Source organism: Staurois parvus, unplaced genomic scaffold (genome assembly GCF_062004578.1).
Source record: "Staurois parvus isolate SC_StPar_1 unplaced genomic scaffold, SC_StPar_1.0 ptg000101l, whole genome shotgun sequence".
Classification (NCBI taxonomy): domain Eukaryota; kingdom Metazoa; phylum Chordata; class Amphibia; order Anura; family Ranidae; genus Staurois; species Staurois parvus.
In genome coordinates, this window is record NW_028317897.1 from 3,053,393 (window position 1) to 3,068,453 (window position 15,061).

Genomic DNA, 15,061 nt, shown 5'->3' on the forward strand with positions numbered 1-15,061 from the left:
AACCAATTTAAATAAGGATGATAAATAGAAATGTAGTGATCACACTAATTCCCTCCAATTGATCTGAATGAGATAAAAAAAAAACTATATTTGTGCTCTAAAAAATCCAAGTGAAATAGTATATTAAACGCATGTGTACAAATACACTCAAATGATCAAAAAAATAAAAACACAAGTGAACAATACATAAACACATATACTGCTGTATGCGCATTAATGAAAAAATGATATTCCAACGTGTGTGTATATATATATATATATATATAATAAAACACTCCCTTCAAATCCCCCCATGTCGTTGGAGAAGGTCGCGTCCGGGAGGGGGGAAGTGTTGGCAGCCTGTCACCTCAGAGGGGAGGGAGATTGGTAACCTATCACGTCAATGGAGGCACAGGGCCCTTCCTGGTGACGGATTATGCCGGGCGCGGACAGGTGAAGGCCGACATCATGAAAGCCAAAGCTCTGGGTCTAAAAGATTATTGGCCATATCCTACCTGGAGAGTATTTTTGCCATAATACCAGTTCGTGAAGGGATATTGCTGTGGAGAGAGGGTTCCTTATCTCAGAAGGAGTCTCTTGCATGGAGGATCCTAGTGAGTGATCCAAATGCGTTTTGACCCTTAGCAGGTCGAAGCATTGAGGTGAGCGCGTAATTCAGCCGCTTATGGATACGTGTGATCATTCACTTGAAACGGGTGTTTTGTTGGAAGATTAAGTGTTTTGAAATAACACCATTTTTTTGGACTTTATAATATTTTTATTGGTTTGAATTTTGTGGGGAATTAAAGGGAGTGTTTTATTATATATACACGTTGGAATATAATTTTTTCACCAATACGCATGCAGCAGTATATGTGTTTATGTACTGTTCACTTGTGTTTTTATTTTTTTTATCATTCAAGTGTATTTGTACACATGTGTTTAATACAGTATTTCACTTGGATTTTTTAGAGCAGAATTATAGTTGTTTTTTTTATCTCATTCAGATCACTTGGAGGGAATTAGTGTGATCACTAGATTTCGATTTATCATCCTTATTTAAATTGGTTGTTCACTATTTTCACTTTCATTTCTTGTGTGATTTATATATTCATGTAGCTTCACAACCCACGGGCTGCACTGATATTCATTTATTTTTCACTTGCACAATATTTATTGTTTATACAGTATTTATTTTGTGTAAGTGCTACATCACTTTATATTACATTTGCTATACAGATCTATAGGTATATGATTGGATGTGGGCAGCTGCACTTAGTTTAGTTTGTTAGGAGGCAGAAGCGCAGGAGGTCTCACCTTTTATTCATTAGAAAACATATATAATTAGCAATGAGAGACAGCCACTTTTCTCTCTGGGTTGGAATTATATAAAATTCTGGGAGTAGAGTCTGTTAAATCATTATAGATGAGGAATATATTTTGTCTGAAGAGCTGATCTTGTCTTATGTACCTTAAAAAGTAACATTCGAAATGCTGCGTCATGGCTCCCATATAGCAGCACCCGATATGCAAAACCCCACTCCCTCTCTTTTGTGGGTTTTTTTTTCAAGAAAACAGACTTGAGGTGCAAATTCTACAACCAAGTGCTGTTTTCTGAGGGTTCAGAGCAACATGAGGCAGATAGGGTGCCTTCAAGCAAGACCAAAATCCCATATCATGCCATCGGTAAAGGGTGTTCCCTATGACAAAATTTCCATTGCCTCACTGAAGGAATAAATCAATAATCTTGGGATTATTTTTAGATAGAAATTTTGGATAATTCAATGTATTTATTTTAGCTAGAGAATACAGTATTATCACACAAAAAAAGAAATCTGAACTTAAAGTCAACCTGTGTTGTGGTAGTAACCTGTATTTAGTAACCTGTATTTCAAGATGAGCTAATTTCTAAATAATAGGCTCTTGAGGGTTTATTTACTAAAACTAGGAAGCGCAAAATATGGTGCAACTTTGCATAGTAAATCTTCCCTCTTCTGTAATATAAATCCCACTATAGCCAGTCATAGATGGTTTGAATCTTGGCCGGTTTAGCAGGAACCAGCTGATATTCGAACCATGTATGGGCAGACTGAATGTACCCAAGTTGATTTAATCGATCAACTTCACATGCGATTATTGCTATCGGCTATTATAGCCACTAGCAGTAATTACTGCGTTCTCCTGGTGGGGATGGCTCCCCCCCCCCCCTTCCCCTGCCATGAGAGCACAATAGCTGAATGGGAAGGTTTCCCCAAATCAACACAGTCAGTGTTGATGGGGGAATTGAGTGATTTTCTTTCCTGCAACCGATGGTTGCAGGAAAGGAAATTGCACCATCTATGGCCAGCTTTAGCTGCTCCTCCCTGCTGGATCAAAGACTTTCAGTATGGGATGGGCATATGCATCCCTTCCCTATCATTATTACCAGGGCCAGTACAGCCTATCAGTATTCAGAGGGGTCTGTATAAGATTATGCAAATTAAGACTTTCAGAAAGTCAGTAGTTGCATAGAAGGCGCCTGCAGGATCCGTGGGATTGTTAAACAGGATTTTTATTACACTAATAAATACAATTTAGGCACTTTACGGTGCCAGACATACAGTAATTGTTTCACCATGTGTGTTGGCAGTACTTTAAATCATGCTATGTGTAACTGTAATCATTCATAATAAATTCCTTTCATCTTTTCACAGCAACTGAAATTCTAAATACATTTTTATTTAAATTCCATATTGTTGTTGATGTGTGCTAAAGTGCCGGTGCTGGTTAAAGAAATTAGAGAGATGGAGCAAAGTAGGAATGATTGGCATAGAACAATATCTGCCACCTCTCCCAACTGCAGATTAAATATGGTGCCATATGAGTTGATTGAATAGTGGTGTGATAAGGGAGCCCAAAGTCTAGCACACATGATGAGAATAGCAGATGAATGATTGTTTGTTTTTTTTCTTTGCACGATAGTCTCATATTGAAAATGAAAAGGTTACTAAAGTTACGAAAATTCTTGTATGACAGAATACAACTTTATATTTGTGAGTTCAGGCACTGATGTCAGACAAGAAGGCCTGGCTCGCAGTCTCCACTCCAATTTATCCCAAAGGTGTTCTATCAGGTTAAGGTGGAGGCCAGTCAAGTTCCTCCACTCCAAACTCACTCATCCGTTTCTTTTTGGACCTTGCTTTGTGCACTGGTGCCCAGTCATGTTGGAATAGGAAGGATCCATGCGCAAACTGTTCCCACAAAGTTGGGAGCTTGAAATTGTCAAAAGTGTGTTGATATGCTGACGCCTTAAGAGTTCCTTTCACTGGAACTAAGGGGCCAAGCCCATCCACTGAAAAACAACCCCACTCCATAATCCCTCCTCCATCAAACTTTACACTTGGCACAATACAGTCAGGCAAGTTGGATTGCCAGACAGAGAAGCGTGATTCGTCACTCCAGAGAACACGTCCAGTGGCAGCGTGCTTTACACCACTACATCCGACACTTTGTCCTGCACTTGGTGATGTAAGGCTTGGATGCAGCTGCTCGGCCATGGAAACCCATTCCATGAAGCTCTCTCATTAGCTCACTGTTGTTGTGCTAATCTGAAGGCCACATAAAGTTTAGAGGTCTTTAGCTGTTAACTCTGAAGACAGCTGGTGACTTCTGCGCACTGCGTGCTTCAGCATGTGCTGACCCCGCTCTGTCATTTTACGTGGCCTACCACTTTGTGGCTGTGTTGCTGTTGTTCCCAGTTACTTCCACTTTATTATAATACCACTAACAGTTTACGGTGGAATATTTTGTAGCAAGGAAATGTCATGGATGGACTTATTGCACAGGTGGCAACCTATCACAGTACCACGCTTGAATTCACTGAGTTCCTGAGAGCGACCCATTCTTTCACAAATGTTTGTAGAAACAGTCTGCAGGCCTAGGAGCTTGATTTTATATACCTGTGTCCATGGAAGTGATTGGGAAACCTGAATCCAATTATTTTAAGGGGTATCCCAATACTTTTAGCAATATAGTGTATATAAGAAGCCAGCTGGTTATTCAACCAATCTGTGGCCGTCCACTGATAGGACATCAGTTTATGATGAACTGATTCTTTAAGAAATTATCAGCCTCCAGTTAAGTGTCTGTTGAGTTTCTATAGGAACATGGATTACTCCACGAGGCATCAGTATTGATGAAGAGGTTGGCTCCAACCTAGAGTGGTTCAGAATATGGTCTTCAGCAGGGGCGGACTGACCATTTGGAAACTCAGGCACTGGCCGAGGGCCCGGGGGCAGTAGGGGGCCCCATGAGATGCCCCTGGTACCTTTTTCATAGTCTTTTTTGAGTTTGGGCAAGGACACAGGGGCCCCATGATCCCCTATTGCCCGGGGGCCCCATGAGTTCTCAGTCCGCCCCAGGTCTTCAGTACAGCCAGAGAGTAACTACAACTCGACGTACAAGTATGGTGGAATACTTAGCACCAGTCTGCATTCTAGTAAAGATATTGGGTTCCTGAAGTGAAGATCAATATTTATATATCACAGGTACTTATATAACGCCATCAATTTACACAGTGCTTTACATATACAGTATATATATATATATATATATATATATATATATATATATATATATATTGTACATTCACATCAGTCCCTAACCCTCAAGGAGTATATAATCTAAGGTCCCTAACTCACATTCATACATACACTTACTAGGGTCAATTTCGACAGGAGCCAATTAACCTACCAGCATGTCTTTGGAGTGTGGGGAGAAACTGAAATACCCAGAGGAAACCCACGCCAGCACAGGGAAAACTTCAGGCAGATGGTACCATGGTTGGGATTCAAACCAACAACCCTAGTGCTAGAATTTAAATTTAAATTTCAGTCAAAACCTTTTATTTTTACTGTTGGATGATTAAGATAAAGATTAGTAGTGTGTATGTTGGCCGCTAGATAGAGAAGACCATCACTACTGTACGTTACACATATGTAGGTTGCACCAACGACTTTTCCAAACTGACAGCTGACAGAAGATGAACTTTTAAAGTGGGCGTAAACTTCCTTTTTTGTATTGTACTTACAGGTAATCCTATATTAAAGCTTACCTGTAGGTACCGTAAATATCTCCTAAACATGTACTGTGAAATTTACCTGAGTAGCCGCCAGTGACATCACCATCGCATGCGCTTTGAAGGAACGGCTACCCAATCTTTGGATTGTCCCTCTGACTTTTATTGGAATAAAGTTGTATCTGGACCTCATAGTTACGGTGTGGTACTTCATTTTCTATTTTTATTACATTACCCTCCCTTGTCAGTAAGGGTTGAGCTGTGTGGCAGAGCTGGGTAAATCTCAGAACTGAATGTACAGAAATACACATCTTTGGGAAGGTAAAAAAGCTCCCATGTGTATCAAAAAACAAATAAATGTGCCGCGCTCCACTAGATGAAAATTGTGAAGAAACTCAAAAAAATGTATACGTACCTGTATACAATATATGATTCAAATTAATTATTAAATTATTTTAAATTAATTTTAAATAACATATGTGAGTCCACATATGCTTATTTCCAAAAACAATCCGTGACTATTTGTGATATCTTCCACTAGTGAAAACTATATAAAAAAGTCCACAAAACTTCTTCTCATGTGCTCCTTCACCAGTGTGCGCTCACCTGATTTATATGGTCAAACCGTTAAGTGAGGTCAAATACAGCTGGTGTCCCTTTAAATGGACTTAGAGATGAATGGATATATATATATGTGACGGAAACGTAGGCAGGACAGAACACACAAAGAAGATGGTAAACACACAAAGCTTTATTGAACTATGGAAGGCACTCAATCGGGGCAGCTCTTCGCACTCCGCAACATGCGGCTTGTAGGGACACTCACGGTAAGCGGGCTCATGGGGACTCAACGGGACCTTGGCTATGGGGTCTGACCTCAGGACAACCACCGCACAGCTCTCTAGGGACAACATCAGGCTCACGGGGACTCAACGGGACCTTGGCTATGGGGTCTGACCTCAGCACAGCTCCCACACAGCTTTCTAGGGACAACATCAGGCTCACGGGGACTCAGCGGGACCTTGGCTATGGGATCTGACCTCAGCACAGCTCCAACACAGCTTTCTAGGGACAACATCAGGCTCACGGGGACTCAGCGGGGTCTTGGCTATGGGGTCTGACCTCAGCACAGCTCCCACACCGCTTTCTAGGGACAACATCAGGCTCACGGGGACTCAGCAGGACCTTGACTATGGGGTCTGCCCTCAGTGCAGCTCCCACACCGCTTTCTAGGGACAACATCAGGCTCACGGGGCTCAGCGGGACCTTGGCTATGGGGTCTGACCTCAGCACAGCTTCCACACAGCTTTCTAGGGACAACATCAGGCTCACTGGGACTCAGCGGGACCTTGACTATGGGGTCTGCCCTCAGCACAGCTCCCACACAGCTTTCTAGGGACAGCATCAGGCTCACGGGGCTCAGCGGGACCTTGGCTATGGGGTCTGACCTCAGCACAGCTTCCACACAGCTTTCTAGGGACAACATCAGGCTCACGGGGACTCAGCAGGACCTTGACTATGGGGTCTGCCCTCAGCGCAGCTCCCACACCGCTTTCTAGGGACAACATCAGGCTCACGGTTCTCAGCGGGACCTTGGCTATGGGGTCTGACCTCAGCACAGCTTCCACACAGCTTTCTAGGGACAACATCAGGCTCACGGGGACTCAGCGGGACCTTGACTATGGGGTCTGCCGTCAGCACAGCTCCCACACAGCTTTCTAGGGACAGCATCAGGCTCACGGGGACTCAGCGGGATCTTGACTATGGGGTCTAGTTCGGGTAGCGATGGCTCAAACCCTCAGGGGGCAGTCCAGGTAGCTATACTCCGGGCACGCCATGAGACAGTGCAAACAAGGGTATTCTGAGCACACAATCGGGGCAGTTCATGGCAAGGGTAGTCTGAGCACACAATAGGGGCAGTTCATGGCTTCTAGGGACACTCACGATAGGCAGCTTGCAGACGCTCAGCAGCAGGCGGCTTCCAGGCAGGTTGGCGGTTTGCAGACGCTCAGCAGCAGGCGGCTTCCAGGGAGGTAGGTGGCTTGCAGACGCTCAGCAGCAGGCGGCTTCCAGGGAGGTAGGTGGCTTGTAGACTCTCAGCAGCAGGCGGCTTCCAGGGAGGTAGGCGGCTTGCGAATGCTTAGCAGCAGGCGGCTTCCAGGGAGGTAAGCGGCTTGCGAATGCTTAGCAGCAGGCGGCTTCCAGGGAGGTATGCGGCTTGCGGACACTCACGGCTCCAGCAGGTATGTCCTGGCTCACAGCAGGCGACAGAAAAAGGGGGGGCGAACCTCCTCAGCACACAGCAGAGCGGATAACCCGGGCCCCAGAGTATTATGCAGAGTATCGTGGAGCCCACAGCAAAGCAGTTCCAGCACACAGCACAGCGGTAAATCCAGGCCCCAGAGTATTAGGGGGGTGGCAGCGGATACTCCCAGCCCTGGAGTATTAGCAGAGGGGCAGCGGGTACTCCCAACCCTGGAGTATTAGCAGAGGGCTAATACAGCTCACAGCTCCTCCGGCTAGATTGCTGGGGGCCGTGATCCTCGCCGCAGGGGTCCCCTCCCCCTGAGTGGGCGCGGCGAGGGAGATTGAAGTGAGCAGGGACAGAGGCCACACTGTGACAATATATCCCTGTCCCAGATGGATGGATGGATAAATGGAGTATTTCCCTTTTTCCAGGAGGGGGTCTTGCTGTTTCCCAGAAACCTGGTTTCTTGGAGTTGGATAGATGGATGGACTTATCCCACTCTCCTCTAGGGGGTCTCTTCACTGCTTTTTGATTTATCTCTGTTGCTGTTGTTCCTGCTCCACTAATGCGGCCATAGCGTATAGAGAACCGGACTGAACCACACCACTGAAGAACACACCACAGGCTAGCCGAGGACTGACTTTTATTGGAATAAAGTTTTATTTGGACCTCATAGTTACGTGTTGTACTTCATTTTCTATTTTTATTACATTACCCTCCCTTGTCAGAAAGGGTTGAGCTGCGTGACAGAGCTGTGTAAATCTCAGAACAGAATGTACAGAAATACACATCTTTGGGAAAGTAATAAAAGCTCCCATGTGTATATTTCCATCTGTACATTAATATCAGGAGAAGAAGGCTGGGTCATGGAAACAGATAATATCAAAAAAACTAAAGCAGCTATACAGCTGTGACAAATAGTAAATTATAATTAGATATTCAACATCTGTAGAGACATTGATAGGTGACACTAACAACTCACAGATGTATCACTCATATGATGTTAGGGAAAATACTTCCTGTCGCTAAAGTAATGGGACTTTCTAGTGTATATAGCAGGAATGACATGCCATCTTCTATGTATTATATACACTTCTTAAATATTTCAGCAAGGTTGTCCTGAAGGTGCTTGTAAGTGATCTGAAATGTACATCGTCTAGACCATCTTTGTTCTTGGTCTGGGGAATTAAGTGATGCAGCGTTAAATGCTAGAGTCTGATTTAGTACCGACCGCTGTAATTCAATCTCTGGGGAATCCTTCCTGTGCATTTTCGAGCTCACTTTCTCTTAGTGAAGGACACATTTATAATAAAGACCTAAAGCTGAACTCTGGGAGGACATAAACTACACAATGTAATGCAGCTCTGTAGTCATTATCCTTATCCATGGCCTTATTTTTTTGTAAGTGCCCTTTCACACTGGTCCACCTTTGCTGGGCAGTGTCCAGCAGAGCACTGGTTAAAGCTTGTAGGAGGAGTTTTTATTTTGCTCTAGGAGGATGCAGAACCCCTGATCTCTGTCTGGACAGTGCTGATGGGCCCTGTGCTGATCACATGCACTCTCCCAAGAAAAAAAAAACAGTCTAGCAATACACACCAAACTGAGCATGTGCAGAGTGACTCCACACAATATGTCTTATCAGGATATAAGAGGGGACATTGGAAGACGGGGAGGATCAGGATCAAACAGCCTTTTTACACAATGCAGAGGATTACCCCTTAGGTTCTTCAGTGAGTATAACAAGCTTGCCTTACTGCATATACAGACTGATTTTACCGTTGTGGGTTTATTAACACTTTACGTTTTATAAATGCAAGCAGTGTAAGTACCTGAATTTGACATGGTATCAGACTCTTATATTACACTGCACAGAAGAGTCAGGGGAAGGGAGAAGCGGTACAAGGAGCAAATGAGTTGTGTTACAGTACAGCGAGCATGCTGATAGGAATAGAGAGCAGAGTGACATAGACGCCAATGTAAAGTGGTTCTTCTCCTACTGTCCACTATTGTCTAGGGGCATTTCTATCTACTGTCCACCATTGTAAGGGGACATTTCTCCATTGACAACCAACATAAGAGACCATTTTTCCACTGACCACAAAAATAAAGGGGCATTTTTCCACTGACCACAAAAATAAAGGGGCATTTCTCCACTGGCCACTAAAATAAGTGGGTATTTCTCCACTGACCACCAATGCCAAGGAGCATTTCTCTACTGTCTATTTTTTGCCTAGTGTAAAATGCCCAGAGCTTTGCCACTTCCTAGTAGCTCATGTTAAATATGATTGAATGGCTGTACTCTTGTAAAACCATACATGCGTGTCCGATGGTTTTTGAAGTCGAACGTTTTAAGTTCAGGAATAATGTCAGATGCACAAGTGTGGGAAGATGCTAATGTAAAAATGTTATCAAAGTACCCCTTATTTCAAATGTTTGGGGACCCCTGGTCTAGGGGAACAGAAAAAGCTACTATACTTATTTTATTCCTCCCTTCGCTGGCAGACAGCAATCTTCTGCTCTTTCTGACATTCTAGGGTGTGGGCAGGCCCTTCAGCATTCTCACTTACAATACTGGTCCTGCATTGTATGTGATGACATCACAGTGCCTGTGACCAACAGCAGCAAAGAGTAACAGCGAAGAGGAGTGGCATTAGAGGACCGGTTGTGCAGCTGGGAGGAAGCCGACAGGAGTGAGGAATAATATTAGTATAGCTGCTTTTTTTATGCTCTTCCTATAAAAACAAGCAATAAAAGTGATTGTGAAGGCATATTTTTTTTTAAATAACAAACATGTCATACTTACAGTACCTGCTCTTTGAGTGGCTTTGCACAGAACAGCTTTGATCTTTCTCCACCAACACTACTGGCCCCTCCCTCCTGCCAAGTGCCCCCACAGGAAGCAGCTTGCTATGGGGGCACCCGGGCACATATGCCTTCGAGCTGCTGCTCTGTGTGTCCATTCACACACAGCCGCTGCTCAGCCCTGTTCCCCGCTCTCTCCTCATTGGCTCACTGGTTGTGTTTGGCCAATGGCTCCCTTTGCTGTCTTAGGAGGGAGAGACCCAGACAGCCGAGGCTCTCATGCACATCACCGGATCGAGATGGGGCTCAGGTAGGTATTGGGGGGGCTGGGGGCTGCTGCTGCATACAGAAGGTCTTTTACCTTCCTGCATAGAATGCAGGAAGGTACAAAACCTTGAAACTTTACAACCTTTTCAATAGAGCAGCAGCCCCACTGTAAGAGACATTTTGTTAAGATTTAAGTTCATGTAGAAGAATACAATACAAACTTGAGGTTTATGTGTACATATGTAGAACAAGTTAATATGAAAATATATGCATCAAAAATCCATATATAATAATAAATCATTGTAGAAATAGACAGGCTGACACTGTCCACAAGTAAACGTACTTAGAGTAATTACCAGTGGTTAGGGATGGATGTGCTTCCATGGACACAGACACATCACATCGGGGGAACACATCCCTCCCGAATCGCAGGTGTCACTCTTTGTGCGATTAGATGTGAGCAGCTGTGGACAGTGTCTGCCTGTCATTGATTTGCACTTTCGTCCTGCCTGTGGCTGATCAGAAACAACTTGTGGTTCCTGCTGCAGAAATCAGCTGATCTGGGCAGTGGACATCCCTAATCTGCCATGTGCATGAGCCTTTAGAAGAGCAGCATCCCACATCTTTCTTCTACACCAGTGGTCTCCAAACTGTGGCCCGGGGGCCGGATGTGGCCCTTTTCTTGTAGTTATCAGGCCCTTGGGGCACTAATCCACCCACAGATACAAGGCACTATTTCTTACAGTGACACCAACAATGGGGTATAATTACTGTTGCTGATACCAACAATAGGGCACTATTCGTACCAATAACACCAATGATGGGGCACTATTCCTACAACTGACACCAATGATGGGGCACTATTCCTACCACTGACACTAATGTTATGGAATTATTTTTCCCACTGATACCAATGATGAGGCACTATTCCTACCACTGATACCAATATTATGGAACTATTTTTCCCACTGATACCAATGATGGGGCACTCTTCCTACCACTGATACCAATGTTATTGAACTATTCCTCTCACTGTCACCAATGGTATGGAACTATTCTTCCCACTGACACCAATGATGGGGCACTATTCCTTTCCCTGATACCAACAATGGGGCACTAATCCTTTCCCTGATCCCAATGATGGGGAACTATTTTTCCCCTACTACCAACAATTGATCACTATTCCTCCAATCAATACCAATGATGAGGCATTGTTTATTCCCATTGATGTCGGGGCATTTTCTACTCACACTGGCCACAGTCCGGCCACTTCAAAGTCCGAAGGACAGTAAACCGACCCTTTGTTCAGAAAGTTTGGAGACCCCATGTTCTACTGGTTAGTTTTTGTCTGCTTTAAGGTGTCCTAAAATATTAGTGGTAAAAGCAGATATATAGATAGAACCACCTACAGGCCTTCTGGATATATAGCAGATTCCAAGAGAATCCTAAAAAAATGGATAAAAATGCTACTTCTTACCATCTCTGACCTGGAAAAAGACAAGTTCTGTTTCAAATTATATTCTGACATCATACCTGTCAATAGCTTTCAAAGGGAATTAGCAAAATCCAAGCTGATCTGTCTTAATATTTAACAGAAAGGGACGCAGAGCAATCTGCAATCATACGCAATGTATTAAGGTTACATTAGCTATGAGATTGTACAGATTGCACGATGGTTGTCAGTCTTCTCAGTTGGAATGCTCCCAAGGTGCACTGCGGTATGGGAGAACCGCCAAGGACCATAAGGCTGCCAGCAAAGCTCTATTTATTAATCATATTTAAAAGAGACAAAAATGTAATGACTGCATTGAACTGGGCGATTGTCTGACCATCTCTCCCTCTGTTTTCATAGGCCGTTCCTAATGCTCCCACCCCTGATGGAATGGATACGAGTAGCTGTGGCTCATGCCGGATATCGCCGAAGTTTTTCTGTGGATAGCGATGATGTACGACAGGCTGCACGTCTCCTGCTTCCAGGAGTGGACTGTGAGCCACGGCAGCTAAAGTATGTACTTTAATTTGCAGATGATGCTACAGGTTTAAAAGTGAACTCCAGGCAGATATAAAAGATGCAAGTTAATGCAGCTCTGTAGTCAATGGCACTTCCTCAAATTTACAAGCAGATCATCAGCTTTTGCAGTCACTGTACAGCAGAGCTTAGAGTAGTGAGAGAAAGAAGCAGCAGGAGTAACTAGTTAGGTGTGTTGCAATTCAAGGAGCATGCTGATTGGAGGAAAGAGCAGACTGACAGACAGAAAAGCTGATCAGTATGCTGCTTCTCATCCTATTGTCTAATTCACAGGGTGGGGGGTGGGAAGGATACCTGTTAGTGAAAGTGAAACTGCAACAGAGGAAGATAAGCATGTCAGTGCTATGGAATGGTGGAATGCTGTTTATTGTGTAAAAATGCAGATTATGTTGCACATTTTTTTATCTCACATCATCAAAAAACATGAGACTAAACTAATAATATATTATATTATTTAGAGATATGGACGCTACTAGAAATTCTAATTCTAAGTTATTACTTTGGAAACTGTACATTTTCATAAACATTATCGTTAATGCTGAAAGACTTTAGTCTGCTAAAAACTGGGAATGGATTTTCACCGTAATTCATGTCTCATTGTCTATTTTCTACAGGGCTGACGACTGTTTTTGTGCATCTCGCAAACTTGACGCAGTGGCCACAGAAGCTAAGTTTAAACAAGACCTTGGATTTAGAATGTTGAACTGTGGCAGGACGGATTTAGTCAAGCAAGCTGTGACTCTCCTCGGTCCTGAGGGAATAAATAGCATGAGTGAGCAAGTAAGTATGCCATCTAATGCAAGTGATATGACATCTCCAATATAAAAGTGTTTTTTTTTTCCTTTAGCTATAATGGAATATTTATAAAGGTGGAGGTTAACAATTTGATTGCTCATTTTCACTGAAGGGCTGTTGCGTCACTTACATTTTTCACATACACGTGAGCATTGTTAAGTCACCCATCTGGATTGATAGATCTAGGTCTTAGTAACATTGCAATCACCACCCATGCGTTAGCAGTATTGAGTCTCATTTGCCACCCATCTGGAATGGGAAATCTAGCTCTTAGTAACATTAGCTGTATTTATGATAGGGATAAAGTATATTTTGCCATAGGTAATCCACATGTTTATGTTCCACATAGGGAATGACCCCACTGATGTACGCTTGCGTGAGAGGTGATGAAGCGATGGTGCAGATGTTACTAGACGCTGGGGCGGAGCTCAATGTCGAGGTAAGAAAATGTAACCAGCAATCATTAAGGGATCATCTTACTTTGAAATTCAACAGACCTTTAATTAGTATGGATTTTCAGAGCTAAATTGCTTTCTTTTTCTTTGTGGACACTAAAAGGACATTTTTATGAGCTAAAAATTACTAAAGTTTAGCTGCACTTCTACTGTGGATCACAGGAATGCAGTTCGTTCTGCACTCTTATGAACTGTTTTCAGCTGACAGTGGGCTAAAGTCCACTGTCGGCTGACATCACAGTGCCGGTCCAGGCTCTGGACCAGCATGTGGCTCAGCCTCTCAGGGATCTACTGAGAGCCTGAGCAGCCAATCCTGCCCCCTCCAAAGCCCAGCACTCCAGTGATCGCTGGGGTTGGCAGAGCAGAGAGCAATGACTGACAGTCACCGCTCTCTGCTCAGAGTGGCTGGGAGAACTGAGCAACCAGCAGTGTTTGATCACACAGTACTCACTCTTAGAGCCAGGGGGACAAATGCAGCATTGGAGCGATACTGCATCCACCTAGGTAAGTATGTTTTAAAAAAAATATTCCTAGACTTCTCTTTTAATGAGAATGTAGCCTATATGTTCCAGGAAACTGTGCAATGAAATGTGTTGTGAAGGCATGTTACATATCATGCCTTGTAGATGTTAATTTGAAAAATTCACTTCAAACACTATTATTTACATTGCCCACCAAGCATTCTAAAGTTGTTTGATTATTGTAATGTGGAGGATCTTGGCACATGCCGATGGTGGAGGTGCAGAGTATAAGGAGCAGAATATCTTTTACTGTATTCATATTATCATACTTGTGACTGTGAAGTCTTGGTAAGAGTCGTTTATGATTGTTTTTGTAAACTCAATAAAGCTTTCATTTGACAAAAAATAGCATTCTAAAGTAAATGATATACAGTCAGGTCCATAAATATTGGGACATCGACACAATTCTAACATTTTTGGCTCTATACACCACCACAATGGATTTGAAATGAAATGAACAAGATGTGCTTTAACTGCAGACTGTCAGCTTTAATTTGAGGGTATTTACATCCAAATCAGGTGAACGGTGTAGGAATTACAACAGGTTGCATATGTGCCTCCCACTTGTTAAGGGACCAAAAGTAATGGGACAGAATAATAATCCTAAATCAAACTTTCACTTTTTAATACTTGGTTGCAAATCCTTTGCAGTCAATTACAGCCTGAAGTCTGGAACGCATAGACATCACCAGACGCCGGGTTTCATCCCTGGTGATGCTCTGCCAGGCCTCTACTGCAACTGTCTTCAGTTCCTGCTTGTTCTTGGGGCATTTTCCCTTCAGTTTTGTCTTCAGCAAGTGAAATGCATGCTCAATCGGATTCAGGTCAGGTGATTGACTTGGCCATTGCATAACATTCCACTTCTCTCCCTTAAAAAACTATTTGGCTGCTTTTGCAGTATGCTTTGGG

The 15,061-nt window shown here is 43.4% G+C and overlaps 1 protein-coding gene across 2 annotated transcripts in view; it reads left to right on the forward strand.

Moving 5' to 3' along the window:
• Positions 1-15,061, forward strand: part of ABTB3 (ankyrin repeat and BTB domain containing 3) — a 317,704-nt gene that overhangs the window by 270,630 nt on the left and 32,013 nt on the right. For both annotated transcript variants that reach the window (XM_089671210.1, XM_089671211.1), the window contains 3 exons: positions 12,205-12,357; positions 12,996-13,161; positions 13,526-13,615. In XM_089671210.1, the coding sequence (XP_089527336.1) occupies positions 12,205-12,357; positions 12,996-13,161; positions 13,526-13,615 (409 nt within the window). The remainder of the gene's footprint in view (positions 1-12,204; positions 12,358-12,995; positions 13,162-13,525; positions 13,616-15,061) is intronic.